At 37.0% G+C, this 27,771-nt stretch overlaps 1 protein-coding gene across 1 annotated transcript in view; it reads left to right on the top strand.

Annotated features, from left to right (window-relative positions):
• The window catches only part of HERC1 (HECT and RLD domain containing E3 ubiquitin protein ligase family member 1), a 109,841-nt gene that overhangs the window by 17,558 nt on the left and 64,512 nt on the right, over positions 1–27,771 (top strand). Inside the window, 21 exon segments of the mRNA XM_037396088.1 lie at positions 6,335–6,426; positions 7,981–8,936; positions 10,208–10,303; positions 10,613–10,807; positions 12,449–12,760; positions 13,435–13,531; positions 15,105–15,248; positions 16,721–16,848; positions 17,596–17,740; positions 17,836–18,007; positions 19,148–19,282; positions 21,002–21,167; positions 21,760–21,885; positions 23,107–23,328; positions 24,515–24,667; positions 24,830–24,962; positions 25,456–25,647; positions 26,056–26,277; positions 27,171–27,245; positions 27,248–27,324; positions 27,326–27,344. Coding sequence (XP_037251985.1) covers positions 8,007–8,936; positions 10,208–10,303; positions 10,613–10,807; positions 12,449–12,760; positions 13,435–13,531; positions 15,105–15,248; positions 16,721–16,848; positions 17,596–17,740; positions 17,836–18,007; positions 19,148–19,282; positions 21,002–21,167; positions 21,760–21,885; positions 23,107–23,328; positions 24,515–24,667; positions 24,830–24,962; positions 25,456–25,647; positions 26,056–26,277; positions 27,171–27,245; positions 27,248–27,324; positions 27,326–27,344 — 3,739 coding nt within the window. The 5' untranslated portion in view covers positions 6,335–6,426; positions 7,981–8,006.

The raw sequence follows: 27,771 nt of genomic DNA, 5'->3' as shown, positions 1-27,771 counted from the left end.
ATTGCTAGGCCACTAAAGACTGCATTCTGTCCCTGAAATATGACAATTTTTTCTCTTTTCCCATATGTTTTAACTCAAAAGGGAAGATCTTAAATGTATTAATTAGTATTACCATTTACTCTGTCTTGCTGGCAAACGCTTGTAGGCTCTTGGGTTTGTGTTTGGTTTTTTCCTAGATGCAGCACACACTGTCTAAACCAAAACCTCTTTAAAATCATCATGTAAGTAAATAGATGAACAGAAATATATGGAAAAAGGGGATATTAAATTAGTTGTAAACTTTCATTCTCTCTGAGTTCTTGGCCACATGGAAATGTGTGTGAACCATTTCATTATTATAGCATTGTGGTGCTTAGACTTGTTTGTAAGTTGATTTATTTGAATTTGAGGTGCAGCCTATTATCTTTTTATGCTTATTAATTATTGCAAGATGTGAAGACTTCGTGCTGAGCTTAGAATTTGAGTGATAATAGCATGAGGTAATTTGTGTATTTGGTGTTAGCTAGTTTGTTTACATAATGGGGAAAACCATGACCAGACCAGAAGAGGTGGCCGCTTTCTATTTTTATGCTTGAAAACAGAGAATCTGAAACATAGGGGAATGGTCATTCATTATGCAGTGAGGTGTAGCTTTGGAAGTTGTAGGTTTGTCTTTGGGTGTGTTTTAGGTGGTGGACTAAAACTAAAAGGACAAAGGACATTTGTCTGTGCTGCAAGTAAGTTCCATGTTCTCTTAGGCATATTTTCTTTTGTTATTTAAATGTTCTGCTCTCCTCTTAGCTAAGGAAAAAAACCCTCTTCTTTATGTTCCTCTTGTTTTCACAGATTTCAAAATTCTTTTCTTCTCATACACTTGTGTATGATATAAGAGAAGAAACCAGAGGTTAGTGCCCCAGTTGAAGGGTGACTAACAGCTTGCTTTGTTCTGCAGCTTGCAGATGCTTCAGTTAGAGTATTTGGTGAGTCTGAGCCTTTCCTTCAGTTCAGTTGTAGAGGCTGCAGCACTGTCGGTGACTCACGGTTATTAAGCATCATTTTTGCCCCAACTTTAACAGCAGTTTCTAAGAGGGTGGTGGACAGATGCCTTTTCCTTCCATCTTCTGTTTGGCAGCAGTTCTTTTTGGAACTGCCAGCAGTATCAGTAGGTTTCAGTCTTCCTCCTAACACTTGTTAATGAAAGCTGCTTTCTTGGCAGGCATTGAGTTGGATAAGAAATACCCAAATTCTTTTGTCCAAATAATGTTTATAAGGAATGCAGATGACCTTTGACCTTGCCTTGGGTTTTGCTGAAGGTAGTCTCAAGCTTGTATCTTTGCTTTTCTTTCATGCTTCTTGTTTACTCCTGGTGGAACAAATTTTCATTGGCTGCACTTGATTAGCATTTCCACTTACTTAAGTGTGTTCCGTAAGTATTATTTTTTCTCACAGAAGTTAACTCTTAGGCAGAAGTTTCCCATGTTGATTTCTAACTTTATAACAAAAAACTTTGAATTCTGAGTTAGCAAACAAGCTCTGAAGGCAGTCTTAGTTACCTTCAGATTTTTTCTACTGCAGCTTAATTTGCTGCCATTGCTACTTTGAAAAAAATTCTACATCCAGGTTACATAGAACTTGTTTTTTAGGATTTGATATTTCCATTTTGCCCTAACTGTGCCCTAGAATAAGCTTTTGAAATAGGTGTTAACTTTGGTAACACACTTTTGTAATCCTTGTTCAGCTATGAGTTTTAAGTCCATTTTAGTTGACTTACTATCAGCAACAGTGAAAAACATGTGGGCTTTTACTCCCCCATAATGGCTGTTTGCCCAACAGGAACTCTGGTTCTCAAAGATATGACAAATGAGTTGTATTGCAAATTCTCACTATTTACTTCATTTTGTAATATTTTTTTTTTTTTATAAGGAGGAGAAGAAAACAAGGAATAGGGGAAGGAGAGCTGGGCTTTTGTGGCTCATGTTTTGTCAATATGAATAGATTTTTCTTCACCTGGTACCGGACAGATACATTTTTGTATAAAGTAAATATCAAAACTTTCAATAATAATGGGGATTTAAAAAGTTTGTTATGTATGTGGAAATTATGTAATAGGTAATGTTCAAGGCATCGTCTTGGCTAAATGGTAGCTTTTTGTTAGCCACTGGGAGCTGTTCACTTGGATGATTTGGTAGTTTTCTATGCGTAAAATGTTGGCTAGTGATTTGACAGCAGCCTAAGTTATTTTCAGATTGCTGAAAGGAATATTTTCTCTAATTGGAGTCCAAAAAACCTGAAAATACAAACACATAACAAAATGTGATAGGGCTATTTTTAAAGCAAGAACAGTTGTTGCAATTTCAAAAAGATCTTTTTTTTTTTTTTTTTTTTTTTTTTTTTGGTTAAAATAGAAATCCCAGAAAGTTCTTGGAACTTTGAATTCGAAGCTTGAATTAAGTACTCCAATGTTAAATACTTCTATAAAGCTGTTGCGATACATTTAAGACTGTTCTAGGTTTGTGCTGCTGCCACTTAAAGGAAAGTATTTCCTTTCTCCACTTTTTGTCACGTTTCTGCCTTCTCCCTTTGTGCTTGGCTGTATGATCAGCCATGTGATCAGCTTGTTTAGCAAGTTGGTGGGACTACACACTGGTGTACCTTCCATGTTGTGAGCTGACCTTATAGTGGTTAGATATAGTAAAACATCAGTGAGTAATTCATATGGTCTTTCAAAGTCAAGCGTATTTTCTTTTTGCCTGCACTGAAAAAGAAATGAGATGTCCTTGCCTGTGCTCTGAAGCAATTACAAACCTCCGATTTGTGGTCCTCGGGCAGTGAGCTGGAGGAAATAAACCCTACCTATAAACTGTGCTAGCCAGTGTTACCTTTTTTCTGATTCACTTCAGTGATAGGTAGTCGCTGTGCCTGTACTCCCGACAGAGGCAGAGATAAATTACATCTGTATTCAGAGAGCATTATCAGGACTATATCAAATGAGCTTGTCGCCATCAGTGTGCGGTTAAAGACCGCTACCCGTCACATCAAACTGAATGTTACTTTCAGGATGGTCAGACCAACTTGCAGTAGGAGAGTAGGTCACTACTACAAGCTTGGATTCAAGCTTCAGTCTCTATTTTTAAGAGATGCGTACAAGGGGAAGAGAAAAACAAATCTTACCAGTTTTCAGGAAAAGGAGCTGTATTTGCACCTTTGAGGTACATGAGCAAGTTTTGAAGTTTCTGAGTGAAGAGTAGCTGGGGTAAGCATAACATAAAGCAAATATTCAGGGAACTGCTTCATGTAGCTAGATCCCCATTGTTGCCTCTCGAGAAGGTGCTAAATTTGTCACTGAAGACCAGAGTTTTGAAGTTTGCATTATTTGGCCTTACAGTTGCAGTTCAGACCAAACAGTAGGTAGCAAATCCTCCTCTGACACCTGGGAAAATGTTACCTTTTCTTGGTGAACAAGGTACTGCATGTAATGATACCTGTCTGTGTCACTCGGAGGCTGAACTGCTGGTGCGCTTTGTAGTGTGAGTAAACAGATGGTGTGTCTAGTATGAAATGCAAAGAATGTTCCCTGCCTCTGAATGGTAGTTAACAGTCGTAGCTCTGGTTTTTGTGGGGTAGACACGTGTAAGGATTTTGTCTGCTGTAATACAACTGAAGTTACTTGGGCAAGGCTCACCAGGGCTCAGATAAGGCTTTCTGTGAAGGTGCTAATTGCTTTAGCGAAAGTGTGGCTGGAGCAGGTGCTTTAATAGCGCAGAATGTAGTTCTTGGTAAAAGAGCTGTAGCATAGTTCGTTCCTGTTTAAGCGTGAAACGTCAAGGCTGCGAGAGAACCAAGTTGCGCTGTGTGTCACCCGTTGCACCGAGCAGGACGGCTGTGGTAAGCACAGCCTCTCACTAGATGGCAGCGAGATTCCCTCCACCCCCCAGAGGTTTCGTTTTAAATTAGATCAAATAGGGCTCAGACTGTCAAAGAACACAGACCTGTCCTTCAGAATATTGTAGTAACTTTTTGATGAAATTGTACTACATTAGAACTTGGAGGGTCAAAGAACAGAAACTGATCGTTCAGAACCTGTGTAACCCATGGTTAATGATTATATAACAGGAGTAAACCAAATCTGGTCTGTAAAATAGGAGGTAAAGCATTTGTGGGTTATTAAACACAGTACTTTTAAAAAGAGCAGTTTGAAGACACTGTTTTGCTTTGAAAAATGCTTTGCATATTAAACTATTAAGTTAGCTTGACAACATTTATAGTTGACATCAGGAATCTTCCTGAAGAAACCAGAGTTCTGAATCCTGCTAGCATTCAAATTAATAACACTAACTTCTCTTTGGGAGCAGAGACTTCTCTTTTATTTATTAATTTATTAATTTTTAAAAATTTTATCGGACCTAGACTTAGAAGGACCTAGATTTAGAAGAACCCTGGACTCAACTAGTTACAATCAGTCTGCATTCTTACATGTGATAAGTTTTTCAAACTCTGTGTCTGTTTCCACATTTTGGGGTGAGGGGTGTTGTCATGTTATCAATGCTTTTTACTTTTGCAGTACTTCAACGTTGTGTAAATGATAACTAAGAAACCGTGTTTTTAAGGACTTCATTTCACATGTGTGTAGTTCTTGTGGTTTATGTTTTTGTTGAGTTCAAAAGCTGTCTACTGACAGTAGTGTTTTATAAGGGTAAAAATATTAAGCAAGTGGAGCAAGAATAGAAAATACCTTATTGCAAGACAGAAATAGAAGTCAGTAGAAAGTATCCTAAGTCCAGTTGCACAGCCCTGAAATACTAAAATGCTGCTAGATTGCAAGTGAACAATAAAAAGACATTAAAATAGACAGTCTTTGAAATCTCTGAGACACAAACATGAAATGCTCAGTGCACATCACACTTTAACTCTTCTGTAGATTTCTCCTGCTCATGCCAGGGTTTTGATTCAGAGCTATGAATAGGATCTGGCAACGAAGCCCTCACTTGATTTCTAAGTAGCTGGATATCCCAAAAGATAGTTACTCTAAAACCATATTGTCTTCCTTTTTTTTTTTAGTGTTAAGTTTTGACAGAATAGCCTGAAATTGCAAGATGAAAAATAAGAAGTGGACTCAAAAGTTTTATGACACATGCTGCAGCAAGATGCATGGACTGGCTTGGATCCTGTAAAAGCAGTATGACTGCATCAACATGGTCCTGTGCTTGAGCTAATAAGCCCTTCTAAGAAGCTATCCTAATACAAGCCTTGCTGGTTTCTCACCTCAGTCTAACGTAGGCCAACACTTCTAGACCGTGGCAGTATGAAACTAGAACAATTTATGTTGTATATCAGAATTTATTATACTCCATTTGAAAAGGGTTTTCTATTTTTGTTAGAAACTCACTGCAGAATTTAACCAACAACAAACTTCGGAGGTTTTCAGTTTAAATGCATTTATGATCATTAAATACCCATTTGTTCTTATGCTTATATTCTCCTTTTGCTTACTTAGCCACTCCCCTCCCTGCCTTTCCTTTTCTCTGCTATGTTTATAGACCAGATTTCATTTAATTTCATTTTCATTATGTATGTATGTATTTTGATTTGCTGTGCTGGAAAACCACATTCCTAGTCTTATCTTCAGGCTAGCTTCTCTGTTAGGGTAGATCAGAGGAATAATCTCTTTCTCCACATGATCCATTGTCAATCTTCAATGAGTTCAGGATATAGGTGACAGAAATCTAGCTGGTTAATCCAACTGATTAGCATTTTATGAAACTCTGTCAAAGTTGCTTCCCTTACGTAACCTTTCCTAACCATTCTGGAAATGCTTGTTAATGCTACTCAGGATTGTATTTTCTTTCATGATACTCATGATCCTTCTGTGACTCACTAGATTCTTCTACTTTCGAATCTCCAAATAATAGATTCTCTACTTATGGGATAACTTTTTATTCGATAATTGTATATGCTTGTATGTTTTACGATGAAATCTCAAGCTATTAATCTTACTGCTTCTTGGCTACATACTGTTCTTTCCATGTGACACTTGTCTACAGTGATAGAGGTGCCTCTGCACTTTGTGCTGTCATTATTTTACCAACTTATTAATCAAAACATTACATTGTTGGTTTCAAAACAGAGACAATCTCTCAAAACTTAACTAAAAACTAGCCTAATTTCCCCCCCCGTTTTACCTTCAAATTTTGTCTTCCTAACATACAATTCTTCTGTAAACTTTTACCAGCTTAATTTTTGGAAGTAGTTTAATACAGCGTCATTTGCCTAAGTAATACTGTACACTTCTGAATATACAAGATAACTTTCTGATGATTTTTTTTTATTTTTAAATTGCTTACATTTTCATTTTCAGTAGTATGGTTGAGAGGTTTATGGTGACTGAGCACTGGGGAACTACAAGACCATATGCAACATTTGCCATACCATCTGTGCCGTACACCTATGGTATGTCGTCCTGAAAGAAGGGCTATGTAGAGAAAATAATTTGCTTTTCCAACGATATATTCTTCCTTCTGAAAGTGATCAAAGAGAACCTGTTGCCATGTTCAGTTTGAAAATTGATGCACTCAGATTATATTTCAAAAAGATCTGATTTTCTGTAAGTTAGGTGTAATCATTCCATATGTTGATTTATTTTAGATTTTAAAACAGTGAACAAAAAATGCAGACCTTGAAACTATATTTCACCTAAGCCAAATTATAAGTGGTTTAATATCAGAGCTTTCATGTTTCACACGTAGAGTTTGTAACTGATGTTTTAGACCACCTGTGTAGAGCTGAGACCCTACTGCATCTCTCAAGGGAAGAACAAGGGGAAAAGGGATCTTTCTGTTCCACTGAATAAGTTACTTGAGTTCAGGCAGTACAAAAGTCAGAAGAGAGATGGATTCCAGGGGTGAGTGCTAGCCAAGAAAAGCTATGGTATGTGATGAGGAATCCCATTTTAACTATAGGATTCCCAGGAATTTTGTAGGAATTTCGTTGTATAGTTTTAATTGATTTTGCATCCATATAAAAATGTCATAATTCATAATGTGTTGGATTTTTTTCCCTAAAATTGTCAGCAAAAAATGATTTCTGAAATTCATTGGCACCTTTGATTTGAAAGAATGTTGTGTCAGGTTGGTTTGACAACCAATTTGAACTTTCCCCCTAAACTGGTGTTGCTGCAGTAAGTTTTCTCTTTACATTTGTATTGTTAGTGATCCCTTCCTTAAAAATCTGTCCTAAAAGCTTTCAATACTTTGAGTCATACATTATACAATACTTTAATGTAACATTATATATAATTATTGATACTGTAAATTTACTTGGAATAGCTGAAATGTATATTTGGCTCTGAAGAGCCTATTCAGTGGGTGAATAGGAGCTGCACAATGTGCCACTCCAGCAGTTATCTCAGGGGAAAGAATGGCTTGTGACAGCAGGACTTAAAAATGTGTTTGGCAGGTTGAGCCCTTAGCTGTGGCCTGAATTAGCAGCCTCGTTTATTGTAAAATGAAGGTTTACACTGGTACTCCACTGACTTGTACAGAGTTGTGTATGATCTTGTGCATTTTTTGAAATCTTTGTCCTCAGTTTGAGAGTATTATTTTTCTCTAGAGAATATTAGAAGTGTATTTTCATTGTAACACAGCAGAATTAAACTTGCTTTGTGTGAATTTTTGTGTATGTGGATTTAGCAAATGCAGACTTAAAATAAAAATCTTACATCATGTTAAGGAAGTTGCACATACACATGTACTTATTTGTTTAAAATGCCTCTCTTATTTTTTTCTTCTAATACTACTACTACTTCTAAACTATTCTGTTAGTACTTAATCTGAATTCCAAGTCGCAGTACTTATACGGGTAAAATGGTGGAACTTTGTTAACTCTTGGTGACTCATCTTTTGTTGCTTGCTTTCTTAAAGGGTTATTAGGGTTTGTCCTACTGTGAGTAGTGAGTTCTGTAGATAGTACTGCACACCTATTTACAGGGTTTTTTTCTGTCTTTAGGACTGATGGCAAAGGAGTAAACCAACATGGCAGCTATGGTCCCACCTGTGAAGCTGAAATGGCTTGAACATCTGAACAGCTCCTGGATCACAGAAGACAGTGAATCCATTGCAACAAGGGAGGGAGTTTCTATCTTGTATGCTAAATTAGTCAGCAATAAAGAAGTAGTGCCATTGCCTCAGCAGGTGCTGTGCCTCAAAGGACCTCAGTTACCAGATTTTGAGCGGGAATCTCTATCTAGTGATGAACAGGACCACTACTTGGATGCCCTTCTTAGCAGCCAGCTGGCACTGGCGAAGATGGTATGCTCAGACTCTCCATTTGCTGGAGCACTTCGAAAACGTCTTCTTGTGTTGCAGCGTGTCTTCTATGCACTTTCTAATAAATACCATGATAAGGGTAAGGTAAAACAACAGCAGCATTCACCAGAAAGCAGTTCTGGATCAACAGATGTGCATTCTGTCAGCGAACGTCCAAGGTCGAGTACAGATGCACTCATAGAAATGGGGGTTCGGACTGGATTAAGCTTGTTATTTGCACTGCTAAGACAAAGTTGGATGATGCCTGCGTCAGGACCTGGCCTCAGTCTTTGCAATGATGTTATCCATACTGCAATAGAAGTCGTGAGCTCTTTACCACCTTTATCTTTAGCAAATGAAAGCAAGATTCCACCAATGGGGTTGGACTGTTTATCACAAGTAACAACATTTCTTAAAGGAGTAACAATTCCAAACTCTGGGGCAGACACTTTAGGTCGTAGATTAGCTTCTGAATTGCTTCTTGGTTTGGCTGCCCAACGAGGTGCCTTGCGATATCTTCTTGAATGGATAGAAATGGCTTTAGGTGCTTCAGCCGTAGTAAACACCATGGAGAAAACCAAGTTGCTGCAAAGCCCGGAAGGAATGATCAGCTTTGATTGCTTTATGAGTATACTATCACAGATGCGGCGATCTTTGGTAGGTATAGCAGCTTTGATTTTTCTACATTGTGAATGTAGTTGCAATCTTCATTTCAAATAGTTTCTCAATACTGAATACCAATTTGCAGAATAGTTTACTTAATACGTTAAAAAGGTTGGGTTTTTTTGTGAAATATTTTTTTCACTATTTCCTTTGTTACCCACTGTCTGTTCCTCTCATTCCCTGCCCGCTCACAGGTAAAGGGGAAAAGCAAAGCAATCCCTGTGTGCCACTTTTGGCGTTAGGCTCTGACGCCTTTTCTCAGGAAAAGAATCAAGGACCTAGTTGATCCACATGCGCTTTACATTTACGTTCATAGCAAAGAAGTTAGAAAGCCTGGAACTGTGTTTAAGGCTTGCTTTGCTGAATTTGGTTAGAATTCAAAGTTTTGCAATATGCCTTGTTTCCTGTTCAAAGTTATTTAAACTGGGTGTTCCTGCTGTCCAGTTAACGTGGACCTCTGCTTATATCTCTTTGGAAATCAGTAAGACTTGAGATGTTCAGCATTTTTGCTACTGCTCAGAAATTAATGTGGTAAGAAAATGAGCTGAATTGTTTGGAAGTATGGCACACTGCTTTGCATGCTGAGTGCCTACTTCTGGCCTAGATGAATAATCTTTTTGAAGCTATGAAATGATTGCACAATATGCAATCAGAAGCTGTGGCAAGCTTCTGCCTCATGCTCAGACTGAAACAGGAAATGACTTTTTCCCTGAAGCAGTCATTCTTTCCTCTCCTCTCAGTCTTGTAATGCTTGCTAATAAACATAAATTTTAAAAGCTACAAAAAATTAAAGAATAGGGATCATGAGAAGAATATGGCAGTGGCAGGATCTGAATTGAATTTAATTTCCTGATGGGCATTTTTATTTGTTGTTGGTTTTTGGGCTAGATATAAAATTAGTGACCAAATTATGGAAGATAAGTAAACAAAAAATTAATGATGATTAGTCATTTCAAAATAATAATCAATTTAAACACAAATTACATGGATTTCAGAACAAAACAGTATTAGGAGAAATCAACTCTCAACCTAGATATTTTCACAAAAATGAATAAATAAGAACGTTTAACTAGCACTTGTCACTTCTTTGTTTTCCTGAATTGTATGCATGCCGCTATCACAGCTCAGGGGAGAAAGGTCATTTACTTATGCTTATAGAAAGAGCTTTCAATTTTGCTTAAGGAAAAAATCCCTAATGTATTTTGTACAGGTGCACTGTTGCTGTGTGGAAGTATTTTTCTCATAATAACACTTAAAAATTGTAGGGATCATCTGCAGATCGAAGTCAATGGAGAGAGCCAACTAGAACCTCTGACGGCTTATGTTCTCTTTACGAGGCAGCTCTGTGTTTATTTGAAGAGGTATGTCTTTATAAACAAACTTTGATTTTAAGGTAATTGTAGTTTACTTCTCCCTCGCACATCTGATTGGTGTGTGCATGTGCGTATGGTCCAGTCTCTGCTGAGTTATTCTGGAGTAAAAGAGGAAGGCAAAAAAAGGTGAAAAACTAAGATGTAGAGAAACAAAGTAATTTAGGCAAGCTAATGATACAGTGACAGATGGTTTATGTTTTAGACCGAGAATCATAATGAGGGGAAATTAAAGTTGCATAAAACGTGACTATGGAAAGAAATGAAAATGCTACTGTAGTAAATCTCTAATCTTAATAGGTTTGTCGAATGGCGTCAGACTATTCAAGAACATGTGCCAGCCCTGACAGCATTCAAACGGGTGATGCTCCCATTGTTTCTGAGACCTGTGAAGTGTATGTTTGGGGTAGCAACAGCAGTCATCAACTGGTAGAAGGAACTCAAGAGAAAATACTTCAGCCCAAGCTTGCTCCAAGTTTTTCTGATGCACAGACGGTGAGTGATACTCATAGTGGTATGTTCTGTAACGTTTAACAGTTTTTATTTCTGAGTGTCAAGTTGTACCGAAGGTATGATGCTCAGGACTAATCACACAAGCTATTTCACTGAAAGTATCTCACTACTTTTATTGACACCTGGAAAAAACATTCTGTTTCCATTTTAATGACACACACAGATCAATATCCATGTAACAGGAATGATTGAATTAATTAACGTGCTATGAAATGCATTTGCAGATACAGATTTGCCTGTGGTTATGTTTTTGGGGTTTTGGTGTGGTGGGTTTTTTTTTTTTGAAGTATTTTTTATTTTCTACTGTTGTTTATAAGGTATTTCAATTACTCAGTCTTCTTTTTGATTGGTGGCTTTCACACCGAGGTTGCCTAGTTTAAAAGTCCAAACTGCTAACTGCTGGCACAGCAGCCTTAATTAGCTTTCTGAAAATCAATATACAGTATGCTCTTTCTACTTTCAGTGACAGATTCTGCCATTGCGACTGAGCACTTCTGTTCATGTGTGACAGAATATAATAGATTGCTTTTCTGTTACTATATTGGCTTTGCAGTGTTGACTTAAGTAAAAGCATTTTTTTGGTCACGAGACAATTTAGGTACATTCTCTGAAATTATTCCTATTGACATCACTGCTATATTTATATGCCAATGGACTGCAGGACCAAGCATCATAAAGCAAGTTTATGCATTCAAAAAACTTTGTTTGAACAAGACACTAATACACGAGTGGAATAAGTGATCTGAATGAATGGGTTACTCTTTGAACAGTGCTGTATACACCCATACCATGTTATTTTTGTGATTTCCTACTGGGATAAAGACTTTTTGCTTTAACCTTCATTGACAGTCTTTGTAGGATTGGTCTATATAAAGAAGTTAATTCACAGTAAATAGGGCTGTCACTGTGCAGTCTACCACCTGCTTTGTGCCATTTCATCACGTGGACACACAGTACTTCTAAGCTTCAGATTTGAACCTGCTTTGTACTTACGGTGTGTTAAGATTCCTATAGCAAATTATTGCAGGGTTAGTTGGTTTGCTGTTAGGTCATTCTTCAGCTGTGTGCTGACTTTCCAATAGAGGCAAGTTCATACTTTTTAAAAAAAAAACTTTTGGTCGTCTTTCTTTGTTTTTTATGTAATTGAAATGCATACTCTCAAATGGTAGTGGATTTTTAGCATTAGGCGTATTTCTGTAATGTTACCACTTGGTAAATTAAGCAAAATGTACAGTGCTTTATCAAGCTATGATGTTGTCTTTTTAATCTTAAGAAATTAAGATATCTTCAAAGACTGTCCATTTCCCTCCATGAGTCTTGGAGAACTGAAGGCAGGCTGAATTGTGTAGTCTGTAGAAGAGGTGCAAATAAATAAAATAGGTGAATCGCTATTTATATCCTTTACCTCAAGAAAATAGATTTACTCATGAAATATTTTTCAAGAATTTGAATTTTACTGCTTGCTGAAGTCCAAATTCTCCTTAGTTCTTACATGATGTTATATGAGAGGGTTAGATCAGGTAAGGAAACCTGTCATTCTTTTAAAAATACAAATTTCTAGTCATATATGTGAATTTTACATTTATCTAATCTTTATGTTTTTACTTTTTTAACCTTTTATAGATTGAAGCAGGACAATATTGTACGTTTGTTATTTCTACGGATGGTTCTGTTCGAGCCTGTGGTAAAGGCAGCTATGGGAGGCTAGGACTGGGTGACTCCAATAATCAGTCCACATTGAAGAAACTGACTTTTGAGCCTCATAGGTCTATTAAAAAAGTGTCATCTTCGAAAGGATCTGATGGTCACACTTTAGCATTTACAACAGAAGGGGAAGTCTTCAGCTGGGGTGACGGTGACTATGGAAAACTGGGACATGGAAATAGTTCAACTCAGAAATATCCCAAACTTATTCAGGGTCCTCTGCAAGGAAAGGTATGTTTTGTATGGTAGAACACCCATTTTTGTTCTGTGATGTTGTGATGTGTAAAATTTGGAATATATAAAATGTTACGAAAAAGTTCTGTGTTTTTCTAAACTTCTCTTTGAGGCTGGGTCTGCTTTCTGCAAAGCACTGAAACTTACTGTGGCCTTTAGGCATGTGATTGTGACAATGGCATTGCCAGTATGAAGTGTGAAGCTTGCTCATGTGATTTTGCTGAACTGCAGTGGCATTCCAGGAGCTGGTTGCTTTTGTTAGCTGTGGCATTAGGACTTCTAATCTAAAAGTTTTTGGTGGCTTCATTTGAAAAGTGGCTTTGTGTTGTCCTGCAAGGCCTTCTCTTCCCTGTCTGTGTTTTGGCCAGTGTTTTAAACGTCCACTGATGATGCTTTTTGCTGCTGTAAGACTAGAATATCTTTACTTTAAATTTGCTTGATAAATAAGTCATGGCCAGTTTCATGTGTAAACATGTCTCCTTAGTACGCTGATTTCCACTTACCAAATACTAAATAGAAAAGATTGCAAGGATTAACTTGTGTGTATTTTCTCCACACATGTGAACAAGTTGATTGACGTAGACTGATTCTGAAATTTGACTTCTGCAAGCTTTCAAGCTTCCTATTCAGTTTGTGTAAAAACTTGATGTTTATTTTTGCATGTAACATAGGTTGTTGTATGTGTATCTGCTGGATACAGACACAGTGCCGCTGTTACAGAAGATGGAGAGCTATATACATGGGGAGAAGGAGACTTTGGAAGATTAGGTAATTTTAAAATTTCATGAGATTCATTTGCAAGAATTGTTACGGATAATGATACTGTACGTGTATTTGCCTTGTTCTGTTATTGTCCCCTCTAAATACACGTACACATGTGTACACAGGTGTGTGTATGCAGGTGACTGTATTAAAATAGTGTAGAGACTCTTAAACAGTTTTAACGCAGTTAATTTTACACGGATTTTTTTTTTTAAATTCTTTTCAGGAAAAGCTGCCTTTGTTTATTCGTAAAACAATATAAGATTGCCACTGCCGCTCTAAATATAAACAGTAGACATTTTAAGTGAACTGGAATTTTAGTTAAATGTGATCTAGTGATGGTAGGATGGCTCTTTGAACAGCCCTGAATAACTGGCTAATAAAATCAAGGGTCTGATTTGAATGTGATGCTAACAAGGAAACTTGAAGTTAAGTTTGCTGGAATGACTTAATGTCCTTTTACCTTAATAGGTCAAAAAAGTTAAATTTAACTGAAACAAAACCTATGGTGTTTCTATTTCCTCATCGTTGCTGTGCAGCTGACATGCCTAGTGTAAACCCTTCTCCAGAGGTTCGGCTGCAGCAACAGATTTGGCTTAGAAAACTGATTCAAGTTGAGCGTCAGTTCCTTCATGCTGTCTTTGCTTTGACTGTCAGATCACCAAGTAGAGGGGTGAAAGCAAGTAACTGACAGGGGCAGAAGATGAGGATAGTGTAATAAAACTTGACTGGCACTGGTTTTCAGGGTAATCAGTAGAAGTGCTGAGCCTATACTTGCTGTTAAGAAAAGAACACTGCATTAGAGCATTAACCTACAAATCTGGGGGGGGCTGTGGAAATGTTCTCATTGAGTTTTAGGTTAATGTGGGTTTTTTACGTGATTTGGGGAGCTTGAAGTATGCAATGGTGAGTTCCAGTGTGCAGCTAAAAGTAGCATTTAATTAGGTCGGTGTAACTTGTTCAAACCAGTTATGTATACCATGTGTAGTATTCTTTTCCCTCTGCTCCCCGTTTTTCTTCGATATCTCCAGAATTTCTGTTTATAAGACATGTAACTCATGCTTATTATGAAGTAGGTGATACTATAAAGTATTTGGCTTCCGCAGAAAGGACCAGTTGGAATTGTCGCTATCTAAAACTAACTAGTTTGCTGGTTTTATTTGTCTGTGCAGTATATAAGCTTGTACTGACAGTAGTAAGTAGGAGTGTGCCCTTATTCTAGCTTCCTCGTGCTGTCCAGTGTTAGGAAGCACAGCTACTTAAATCAACTAGTATTAAAGGCAATTGTACTAGTAATTATTTTTATTTCTTTTAAACTAGGTAGAAAATAGCCCTAAGATTTAGTGGCAGTAAGGTATGAACAAGTGTTCTGGAGTGTGTCTTATAAAAAGGAAATGTTTGCTAACCTTACTGAAGATCTCTTTCAAACCTTACTAAGAATCTTTCCAAAAAGTGGGCAGAAATTATCATTTGTGTCAATTACATGTATATGGGTTTTGCGAAATCTTACTGAGATTACAAACCATAAGCAGAATTTAAATCTTCACAAAAAGAACATACATTTTTCTTTTTTCCCTAGGTCATGGTGACAGCAACAGCCGCAACATTCCAACTTTAGTAAAAGATATTAGCAATGTAGGAGAGGTTTCCTGTGGCAGTTCACACACAATAGCTCTGTCCAAAGATGGGAGAACAGTGTGGTCATTTGGAGGAGGAGACAATGGTAGGTAAAAATAACATTTTGGGAGTAATTTTTGTCTTACTTCATCTACCTTGTAGCCTCAGTTCTCCTTGCAGTTTGGTTTTTTTGTTGGGGTTGGTTGTTACATTTTTTTGTCATTTGGTAGCTGTTCAAGAAAAGGATTTTAGTAAAATCTTAATATAATAATACATGAAGTTTAACTGCAAAATTATAGACTTTAAAAAAGATTATCAGAAGGAAGAGGGGTTTCACAGAGCAGAAGGCTCCATGAAAGCATGAACAATTGTGGAAAAACCACTTTGCTGATAACTTTCAAATAAACTCAGTCATTTGATACGGTAATAACTGTTTTCACGTACTAGAAACTGTTGCATTTTAAAGTGCCTCTTGAAGAAACGTTTCTCATCTCAAAAATGAAAGGCTTCTAACTTTCATTGCCAGTAGTTGCTTTGTCAAACACAGAATTATTTATTTTCAACTATTACTGTATTTAGCTAAATTTGCTTATGCTGATAGATAAAAATTAAAACTCAGGTTGAAATTGCTGTATTACTGGTTTCTTAGCCTAGTGTGAGAAGAGAGGAAAACGCAGGCTACAGAAATCTCATAATCAAATTGGTGGCTAGTAGAACTGGGTAGGAATTTAAATTTTGTTCAGAAGCTAGCTCTGACATGCACATACAGAATGGTTTCCACTCCGCTGTCTCCCTCTTTCTGTAATTTCAGTTGCAAAATAAGTTTTTAACAGGACGGGAATCTTAACCTTCACAAAATATTGGAGTTTGCTCTTCTGTTTCAGTAAATTAGAAAGAATTTGGGTTTTGGGTATTAATAATGTGGTACTGAAATATTGTTGTAGGAAAGTTAAACCAGCATGAATCAATGCTTTGCAGAAATTGTCAGTCTTTGTAGTATATTTCACATTTGATCTGGGGTTTTCTCCTTCCTTTTGAGGTATATTATTCTGTCAACACACTGACATGGTCTAGTGACAGTCCTTGTTTCTGAGGTCATTGATTGAAAATAGTGAAGTTGTGGATACAAACAGCTGTTTTCAAGAGAACTTAAATGGAGAATAAGGAATAAATATATTAATCATTACACAGATGCACACAGCTGTTAGGAAAAAAATGCAGGAAAGCAAGAAAGTTGTTTTTTTCAAGTCACTTTATAAAGTAATTTTTTTTTTTTTTTTTTTGCCAAATATGAAAAGATTAGTGTTTTGGAAGGCTTTAGTAGTTAAACAGCAGGCAATGAATAGTGTAGATATATGGAAGGAATATTTCTGGTTTTAAATAGATATCTGTTTCCTGAAGTCTGTAATTACAGCAGTTGAAAGAGACTAGGTTTTATAAAAAATGTAATATGTTTTAATTTTAAAATTATACTCTTGACATTTTTTTAAAATCCAAAAAGAGTTCTTTTTTGGTACTTCTAATTGTCATAGTTTATATATTAAAAATACCTTCCACTTGTGTTTCCTCCTTTTATAGGCAAACTTGGTCATGGTGACACAAATAGAGTATATAAACCTAAAGTTATAGAAGCCTTGCAAGGAATGTTTATTCGAAAAGTTTGTGCTGGCAGCCAGTCTTCACTGGCCTTGACATCAACAGGGCAGGTAGGCAAAAACAAGTTTTCATTCAAATTGTGAGAGCTGATGAAGATGGTGTGGTTTCATTATTTCAGCATTTAGTATTTTGACCTGAGAAAATATTCAACTCTTACTTATATTTAAGTTCTTGATTACAGATTGCTTAAGTACTGAGATCCTAATGTGCTAGAGTAATTCAAAACGTGCTGAAGAGTCATGCAGAACTACACTTTTTCAAGTGTCTTGCTTAGCCACAGAAAATGAATTACTTTGAGGTTAATAAACGTAACCAGTGCAAAATCAAATGGGATTCAGGAAGCAAAGTGGGCTCTGGAAGCAAAAAACAGTGAAATGCTTGTAATTTTTAATGCATTAACCAACCCAGGTGGCTAAGCGATTCAATATCTTTTTAAAATATATGTGTATTTTAGAATATAGGTGTTAACTGAAAGTTTTATTTCTAATCTGAACAATCTCAGGAGAGCCTGCAGGTAAATGTTTAGGCGGTAAATGAGAGCCCTTACCGGCATGATGTATATCCATGTCATACAACAAGCATTTGCATACATGCAACCTAACTGACCCCCAGTGTCACCCCACTGGGATTCGAAGGCAGTGGGTTTTTAAAGTATGGATTACAAATTCTGGAGTTTGGTGTAGCAGTTTCTTTTCTTGCAACAGCCTCCCCATGTGGCCAGTGATCTGGGTGGCTGGGCGGGCAGAAGTGTAGGTTGTATGAAGCATACGCTGATGTTTTGTGGTTGTTTGCTCTAGGTGTATGCATGGGGCTGTGGTGCATGCCTTGGCTGTGGCTCTTCAGAGGCAACTGCTCTCAGACCCAAGCTTATTGAAGAACTGGCTGCTACAAGGATAGTCGATATTTCGATTGGTGACAGTCACTGTTTGGCACTTTCTCATGGTAAAAAGAATAAGGTGTAAAACCCCCATAATTGTCCTCTTGATTAAAAGCAGCTGTATCTCAGGTTTTGTTTTCTACTTTATTTCTGTTTATAGACAATGAAGTTTATGCTTGGGGCAACAATTCAATGGGACAGTGTGGTCAGGGAAACTCTACTGGTCCCATTACTAAGCCGAAGAAAGTAAGTGGCTTAGATGGAGTTGCAATTCAACAGATTTCAGCAGGAACGTCCCATAGCCTTGCCTGGACAGCTCTTCCAAGGGACAGGTAACAATGACATTGGGGGACAGGTATATTGTTTTCTGTATACAAGTCCACTTTGGGATATGTTGAACTTTTAACTCTTTCCTGAAGGTGTTGACTGTGTCGTGCATTTCAAGTATTCTGCTTGTAATGATTTGGACCGGAGAGTCTTTTCTTCTCTCTTCCTCTCTCCTCTCCCGTCCCCATCTCTCTATTTTTATATTGTTACGGATTTCAAGTGAAAATTTAGCAGCACCAAGGATTTGGATATTAGTTCTTTGTATATGAAGATTTCTTAATCTGCTGTTAAAGTTACCTCTACTAAAAATCCACAAGTTAGGCAGTAGAAGGAGAAACAACTAAGTATTTTTTTTTATTTTGTGCTTCTGACAAGATTTTTTTATGGCTTAGACAATTTCCTTTAGTGTAACAGGGGGTAGACTAACCAAAGTACTTTGGGAGATGGGGAAGTGTAGACAAATTACTGATGTGGATTTAGATGTCTTAACAAATTTCTGGATGGCTGCGTGTTAACCTAAACTAAAAACAGGTACTAAAGTAAATACTTCGGTTATTAATATACAGTAACTGAAAGACTACTTTGTTGCACCAAAGACATGAGCCAAGTGATTTGACTGAACCGGTAAACTTTAATTTATATATGGACTAACACAAAGGAATAGAAAAACTTAGTATTTGAAAGATAATTCAGGAAGAATTTCAAATGCCCTGTTTTAAAGGGAGCTATCTTAAAAGAATCAACTCAGAGGTGACACTCAGACAGTACTAAGTGGTACTACTCTTTCTGAGTTCTTCCTGTTTGTAATAAAATCTCCTTACAATCTGGCATTTGTGTTTAAAAAAAAAAAAAAAAAAAAAAAGCGCTTTGTGAATATTGATCAGCTTTTGCTTCAGTCAGATTAAATACATATGGCTTTATATTTATGGCATTGTAGGTGTTTTTGTTCATAAATGAGGAGTGATTTGTAAAGAACTTCTCAGAAAAGAGAGCGGAGAACAACCTTCAAGGAAGTTAGTCTGCCTCAATCATGTTAGTTTGTTCTAAGAAAGAAATAGGTTCATTCAAGCATGTACTCAACTGTTAATTTATTAAAGCAATTAGAATATTTTCAGTAGTTAATTTACTTTGATGTTTGATTCCAGGCAAGTTGTGGCATGGCACAGACCCTATTGTGTAGACCTTGAAGAAAGTACCTTTTCGCATCTTCGTTCTTTTCTTGAGCACTACTGTGACAAAATTAACAGTGAAATCCCCCCTCTGCCTTTTCCTTCATCAAGGTATATATATACAGCATATGAATGTTACAGATTTGTAGTCTTTTCTTTAACAAGTGTAAGTCTGGGTTATTTGTTCATTCAGGTGCCGTTTGTATAACAGGAAGTTTTCAGTGCCTCAAATGTAGCAGGATCTTTTGTCTGGAATTTATTTTAATTATGCATTGAATTACGTATTTGTTTTTAGAGTTATCCTTCAAAAAACACTTTTCTGTATAATTGCAATGCATGATTTCTGTACATTATCTCTGCTTTGCCAGTTCTTCCTCCTGTAAGCGGTTTGGGGAGATCCTTACTGACTAATCCACTGATAAGCTCAGGCCAGGACAAACCCTCTTCAAGTGATAACCCATTGGTCCATACATCCAGTGGTGGGCTAACAGTGTGTGATGCTCAGAGCAGGAGATGGGTAGTTGCCATTGCATTTTGCATTGGGGTCAGTGCTCTGGCAAAACCCTGTTTCTATCTAAGGAGTTAGGGTATTTTTTCCACAAGCATTTTTAGCCTGTGGGGGTGGGCTATTTCCTTCTGGCGGCTCAAGGTCTCTGATCACCTCTGGAGAGCTAGAAATAGTTCAGAATGCATGAAAGCTCTTTAAAGGTCATGTATGATTCTGTCATTCAGGTTATATCAAGTAGCATAACTTTTCCGTCTGAATGAACAAAATGAGAAAAGCATTTTTTTCAGGAAATGACAGGCTAGGAAACTTTGTAATGAGGTATAGTATTAACAGTCAGAGCAGTTTGCGTCTGATACAGACAAGGTTACTAGTGGACAGTTTGGGATGTTTCATGATGAGTTCCACATGGGTGGTTTTTTTTCCTTTTTTTTTTTTTTTTTTTTTTAAAATAAGATACTCCATTAGATTTGAAAATGCAAGCTGCTTCTCACAAACATGAGATTTGTAGACAGGAAATGTCACTTAGCTTTGAAATACATGTGCAAGAAGCATTTTCCTTGCTTTAGATATGGGGAGCCTTTATGCATTTCCGCAAATCTGTCTTTTCTGGAAGGTGCTCCAGAAAATGAGATGCAGTAAAACTTACTGATAATCAGCTATCTTGATAGTGCCATATTGACTTAAAATAGCCTCTTGACAAATCGTCAGTAATCGTTATTACAGCTTCCACATTTGAGCCTTTTCATCAAAGGTGACTTTTTAAATGTATTGCTATAAAATACGAAAGCATGAATGTTTCCTCACTAACATTTGCAAAACCCACTGGAAATATCAAAGGTCCTTATGAATCCTTTTCCTTGCTACAAAGTTTTTCAACAGTTTTCTTCTCTAAGAGGGCTAGAAATTAATATCCTGACTTTTCATTTTTAATCTGACTGTTGTACTCCTAAATCTTCTGAGAGAAGACTACATTTATTACTTAAAAGTTTAGTTTTTTTCTTTTGAGAGGAATATATTTGTTTATTTATTTGTGTGTTTTGGGATGATTTTGCCTCCTAGTTCATGAGGCTAGTTCTCTAAACTGAATGCCTCTTGGAATTGTTGTCCACAAAGACACTTTTCTGTATTCTACTTTTGTTTTTTGTTCTTTTTAAGGAGACCGGCAGTAGCTTTTCAGAGGAGTTTCTTTAAAGGCCCACTTGTAATTTACTTATCTTTCTCATGTGCAAAATCAAATGAGAGTTAAAAGCTTAGTGCACTAGTAAGTGAAAGGGAGTAAGGCTAATAATAGGAGAGATTAACAGGGGTGTATGTCTCTACAGGGAACATCACAATTTTCTTAAGTTGTGTTTGAAGCTGCTTTCTAATCATCTTGCACTTGCACTGGCTGGAGGTGTAGCTACTAGCATTCTTGGCCGGCAAGCTGGTCCTCTTCGAAATTTGTTGTTTAGACTGATGGACTCTTCTGTCCCTGATGAAATTCAGGAAGTAAGTAATGCTTTTTTGTTTACATGTGAAAGTTCTTCTACTCTCTTTTCTTTCTTCCTTTTTTTGACTGTGTAATTAGAGATTTTTCTGACTTTCTGAACTTGTCATTCTGATGGACACAATTCTGACTTTTTTACTCATTTAATTGCCATCACTGTTTCATGATCTGAAAGCAGAGGAGCGTATTTGTATAAGAATTTCAAAAGCTTCTTTTATTTTGTAACATTTTAATTATTACTGCTTGTCATAACGAGCTTGAAAAGTTCATGTTGTGGACTGAGGAACTGACTTGAGTAACTTCTCCTGAGATGGCACTCTTACATGAAGTAGCAACTTACAAAGAATTTTTTATTGTTTTGACAATACGTTGGTCTCATTTCATTGCTTCAGTGTGCTGCATTATCTTTGCATCACAGAATAAAAGATTAATGTTCTACTGTATCATAGAATTCTGATGTTAAATGACAGTAAGTGGATGTTTTGGATATATCCTGTGTGACGTTCTGTGTTTTTTAGAGATACAGTTGAGTTGATGCTTTCCCCCCTCTCCGTGCCCCCACTGTAAAAGTATTTTCTGCTGCTCTAATTTTAGGTCGTAATCGAGACTCTCTCAGTAGGAGCAACTATGCTGCTTCCTCCATTGCGGGAGAGAATGGAATTGCTGCATTCTCTTCTGCCCCAAGGTCCTGACAGATGGGAAAGCTTATCGAAAGGACAGGTAAGGTCAAGTAAAAATACTCTGTACTTTGAAAGCAGTTGGTTTGGGGTTTGTTGGTTGGGTTTTTTTCCCCTAGAACATTTTGAACAGTGAGGTGGGCCTCATTTGCAGAGTGGAAGCACATTGTTGGTACAATGCAGTGCAAAGCCAAACTTTACAAAATCTGTGGGTAGCCTGGCTAAATCAGAATATAGTGAGGGAGGGAGAACTACGTGATTTCTCAGGTGAAGTTTGACTACAGAAAGGTTAGGAATTGCTGTGGTAGAGTATCTAGACAAGTTTAAAAATTAGGTATTTTTGAATACTAGCCTGATAGTCTTGGTAACAAAAAAATTAACTATATTCTGGGAAGAATACCTGTATAGTGCTTTTCCTATATGGATTTCACCCTGCTTTGCAAAGATGACTGGGGTGTTCCTATTTTCTTTTTCTGTCTTGAATGTAAATAACAAGAATTAATGCAGGAATTAACTTGCCCAGTATCCTACAAACGGAAGGAAAGAAGTTCAAGGAACTGTCTTTCAGGGCAATAGGAACTGAAGCTTCAGCAGCAGTCTCAGATTAAAAAATGAGATAAACTTTTATTCAGTTCTGTACACACGGGATCCTGATCCTGGTCAAATCCTTTACTTTACACACTATGGAATAGACTGGTTTACACTGACACTGAAACTATGAAGAAGAATCTTCTGATGCTAATTTTCTAAAGATTTCTGAAGATTAGTAGTTGTACAGACTAAAACCCCTGGCAGTTACTAGATCAGATTTTTCAGGATTCATAACCAGCACCAGAGGGGAATAATACGGAAGACTGAAGGTCATTGCTCTGCATCTGCCACCTCCGTTGTTCTAATGGCTTTTTACACTTTCTGTTTTTCATATGTATTTATTAGAATAATTGCCCCGCTGTCCCCCTAGTAATCAGATAAGTAGGACAAGCTGGAGAAAGCATTTGGTCCAATGTCTAATATCTTTCCCTTAATCTCAGATTTTTTTTACTAGGTATGGTCATCTAATTCAGTATATTTATCTATCTATTCTCTAATACTTCAGCAGCAGGAAAAACTGTTTGGATTTTTTTGGTAAAGTCCTCCAGCTTATTTTCATGTCTCAGTAGAATATCTTTATTGCATAACTATGTCTGATGCTTTTTTCTTTTTAGATTATTATTTTATCTTCATTAACAAAGAGTATTTCTCGTGTCTAAACGTTTTTCTTTAGCGAATGCAATTGGACATTATTCTGACAAGCTTGCAGGACCACACACATGTAGCTTCCCTGCTTGGCTATAGCTCACCGTCTGATGCCACAGAAACTTCCTCATTATGTATCAGCTATGGAAATCTCTCTGATCAAACGTATGCTATCCAGAGCAGTCATCCGGATACTCATCTAGCTGAAATCTTAATGAAGACTCTTCTAAGAAATCTGGGATTTTATACGGTATGTATAGGCCTTGTAGTTAGTTATTTATTTTTCTTAATGTCCATGAATTTTGAATACTTAGGGTGAAAAGAGTTTCCCTGCTTTCAGAAAATGGTGCTCTTTTTGTTTAGCTAAAGTAGTAGTGCCTTGTGTATTTCTCCTGAAGTGGACAAACATCAGCTAAGTCATCTCATCATTATGGTTCTAATGTTACTATAGTGGTATTTGTTGTTTAACTTGGCTTATGTAAATGTAGTATTGGTTTCATACCAGACTAAAGTACTTAATTACTCTTGCTTTGGCTTCAAAAATTTTTGGAAGATAGAATGTAATGTAACACATCAAGTGAGTAGATCGTGTGGAATCCTTTGTGTCAGTGTAATCTCAGCCACTAGAGAAGGATAGCCAGAACCAGAACCAGGAATCTGTTTAACTTCACTAGAGTAACTACCGTATAGTAGTGAAGCAAGTACAGGTCAGCCATCTTCTTATACAGAGCATGTGAAACAGATTGTTGTTCTTAGAAAGTGTAGGGGAGTGTAAGAGTAACTGACTCACCTTTTTATTCAACTAGCCAGTTAAATAGAACAGTGGAAGAAATCAGAGATCATTACTTCTCTGGCGTAGTATCCCTAGCTCCTGAGGGTGAGGGCTGGTAGTTGTTTGTTCTTTTTTCTAGACCTCTGCCAGTCATCTAGCTTGAGCTATCTGCCTTGAATTTTGTACTTGAAATGAACTCTTTTTTTTTTTTTTTAACTGATTTCAGAATGAATTCAAGCAGTCATCTGCCTTCTGCTCCTGTTATTGCTATCCTAGATAGTGCAAGGAAGGATTCTAATCTGAAACATTTTATGTATCAGCCCACAATAAATTCTAAAGGGTTATATATTTTAACATACTGTGATTTTTGGGGACCAGGGTGGGGAATGAGTTTCTTCATCCAATTACCGTTGGTGAGTTAAACAGAAAATATTTCTGTATCCCAAAATACCCTTTTTAGAATAGAAATGTTGGCTTGACAGCTATCACAGTCACTACTGTGACATTCTAAACAATTGTGATTTTGAGTTTGGTTATCCGATGATCCACTTGACGTTACCAGATTTCTTCAATAATTACAGGTGCACATGGTAAAGTATTGTTGGAAGTAGTGTTGGAAGACGCAGTTGATGGTTCTTTTTTCTCCCCACTTTTGTCATAACAGGACCAAGCCTTTGGGGAACTGGAAAAAAACAGCGATAAGTTTTTACTGGGTACATCATCATCAGAAAACAGCCAACCAGCTCATCTTCATGAGCTTTTATGTTCACTGCAGAAACAGTTGCTGGCTTATTGCCACATCAACAGTGTCAGTGAGGTGTGTGTCCTTGTTTTTATTGTTTAGGGTGGGGAAAAAAGAAATTCAATGTGCATGAGCACCAGAATGTTGTAATGTTCCTGTTGAAAATCGTTGTGAGTATTTGAAAGTTAAACTGCTTTAAATACATTTACAGACTTATGGTTGTTTCCTTCCTTCTAGAATTCCAGCAGTGTGGCACTACTTCACAAACACCTTCAGCTTTTATTGCCTCATGCTACAGATATCTATTCCCGTTCTGCTACGCTGCTGAAGGAGAGCTCATGGAACGGTAGCGTTGGAGAAAAACTGAGAGGTAAATGTTTGCGGTAAAATCACTAATGGTGGCTCCATAAGCTTAGGGCTTGTTAGTTTAGATTTGAATACTAAACCACCTTATTTTCCATATATCTGCATAAAGTAGACATCCCAAGCCTCCCCAAAAGGAGGAGATTAACTATCTACCCAAGGATAGCATCTGGTTCGTGGCTTCAATAGAACATTTTGCATGCAGGAAGAGTACTGAATAGAGAGGATATTGTCTGTGCATTATTGTTTCAGTTCTGTTAGTTCTAGATTTCTCTTCTTGAAAGTACATTTTTTTGAGATGACTGAAAAGTGCAGTAGTAAAATATATATATTTTTTTAATAGATTTTGTATAGATAATAATTATTAAACAAACCCCCCAATTCAACATATACAATTGAGACATTTGGAGACAGCTGAGGTATTTTCATGCAGTTCTTTTGTACTTGTTAAATTGTGCTTGAAATATATCATTCAGAATATATTTTTTTTTCCTCTGTAGATGTAATTTATGTATCAGCTGCTGGTAGCATGCTGTCTCAGATTGTCAACTCATTATTGTTACTGCCAGTATCAGTAGCTCGGCCTTTGTTGAGTTACCTGCTAGATCTGTTGCCACCTTTAGATCGTCTTAATAGACTGTTACCTGCTGCAGCCCTTTTAGAAGATCAAGAACTACAGTGGCCACTTCATGGTAAGTGTAATAACTAACACACTTTTAATCTGAAAAATAAAGATCAGCATGTCACCTTTTGTGTAGTGGAAGTTTAACTTCCCCTTTTAAGTTGTCCTTTTTTTTTTTTTTTTTTTTTTTTTTTTTAAGCTAAGTGTCTTGCTACATCTCCTTTTCAAATTCTTAAATGTATTGACATCCCTTGCTGTGAAATACTTTGAGCTGCAGGCAGAATTCTTTGTTCTGTCAACTCAAAATGTACATTGATTTGAGTGGGAATCTAAAAGCAATATTTGAAATATGTATTGATATATAAAAATACTATGTTTGTAATACATGAAACTACCATTCTATTCTTGTAAAAGAAACACTGATTTTATCATCTGGGCAACAGTGACTAATTTAACAATTCATTGCTAATACTTGTAGGTGGACCTGAATTAATTGATCCCGCGGGAGTGCCCTTACCACAGCCTGCCCAGTCTTGGGTATGGCTTGTGGATCTGGAGAGAACAGTAGCTTTGCTTATTGGGCGGTGTCTTGGTGGCATGCTTCAAGGGCCCCCAGTGTCCCCTGAGGAGCAAGATACAGCATATTGGTTGAAAACTCCACTTTTCAGTGATGGAGTGGAAATGGATATTCCTCATTTAGGTAAGCTGTTAAATGCAGGTGTCTAATTATCATTGTAAATATTTGTGTTCAGTTTTGAAATTCCTGACGATGTTTGAGTAAGTCTGTGTACTTAGGGATTGTCTTTCAGCATTCTTGTCTATTTACGTAGTAATACAAGAAGTTGGAAAACGGATATTTAAGTATATGCTGTAGTTTACAAAGGGTCTTGGAAATGCATATGGAAGAAAAAGATCTGTAGTTTCTCAGTGAAAGAAGTAACACAGGCTTCACTGAGTTAATTTTCAATGCTTTCTCTTGGAGCTCAGCATTTAGCAGACACACCCACAGGCTCCATTGTTCATACTAATTATGAAAGATATTATCTTTAAATTATAGTTTACTTTAAAAATGTAATTTTAATTATTAGAAATAATACTATTGACAAGAAACGTCAACCTTCTGATCTGCCGGAACTGTTAACAGGACTCAGCATTAGTATTTTCTAGTCATTCCTTCCTATTGGAATAATGCACCGCTGCTGCTTTCTCTGTGGCCTGTTTCTCTTAGTTCACCTCTCCTTCCTCTGATCCTGAATAGACTACTTCAAACTTATTTCCAAGACCTAGTATTTGAAATGAGTCCATGCAGTAACTGTAGGTAATGAGTATGTTCAGGTAGAACTAATGATCCAGGATTATGCTATTGAAGCAGAGTTAGATAATACCCCCTAAATCTTCAGTGGTTTTACATGAATTGTAACGCTGAGTCACTTTATTCCTATGTAATGTGAGTTTCTAGTTGGACAATGAGATGTCTTGATTTTAGTTTTCTTTAAAAATGGAGAGTGAAAGCTGGTTTACACACTTTTTATATAGATGATTGTAATCCTCAGTGTGTGGAGTTCCATTCTTAGGTATTTCCCCTTCTGTTAGACAAATGCATGAGCTCCTTACTGGAAGTGCCCTATCTGGAAATGAGGAAACAGAAGCCCTTTGATTATAAGCTGAGACTGAGATTACAGTCTACGTTGATTTTGGCCTTGGGTTGTACAAAGAGCCAGCAGGAAGCCTTTGGATCAGTATGCAATGACTATGCTGTTAGTAAAGGTTAGATGTTGACAATGTGTGTATGTGGTGTAAAGCCATATTGCATGCTTCAACTTCATGTCTAGCAGAATCTGTCTTTCTTTGCCAATGACTTCTGATTCTGTGATATCAAACTTAAATTATTTTCATGTTCAGGATCTTTTCTTCTGCTTTTTCTTGTTACGTACTTTTTGGATGTTGATTCCATGATTGGCAAAACAGTAGTTCAGTGTTCGTTTTTCCCTCCAAATTAGAAAAAAGAGAGACTCTTGTTTGTTTACCTCCCTTGTTGGTGTTTCTGTTTTCCTAGTAGAGCAGGGTGAAACTCGGAATTAAAAGCAACATTTGATGGGGAGGCAATGGGGGAAGGCAGCAGAGTACTTTGCTAAATGGTTAGGATCGCAATATGAAGGAGTAATCATCTCTTTTCCAAGTCTCTGGGGGACTG

The sequence above is a fragment of the Falco rusticolus genome, chromosome 7, assembly GCF_015220075.1.
Source record: "Falco rusticolus isolate bFalRus1 chromosome 7, bFalRus1.pri, whole genome shotgun sequence".
Lineage (NCBI taxonomy): Eukaryota > Metazoa > Chordata > Aves > Falconiformes > Falconidae > Falco > Falco rusticolus.
Note: the sequence above shows the minus strand (reverse complement) of the source record. Positions and strands in the feature narration are given on the sequence as shown.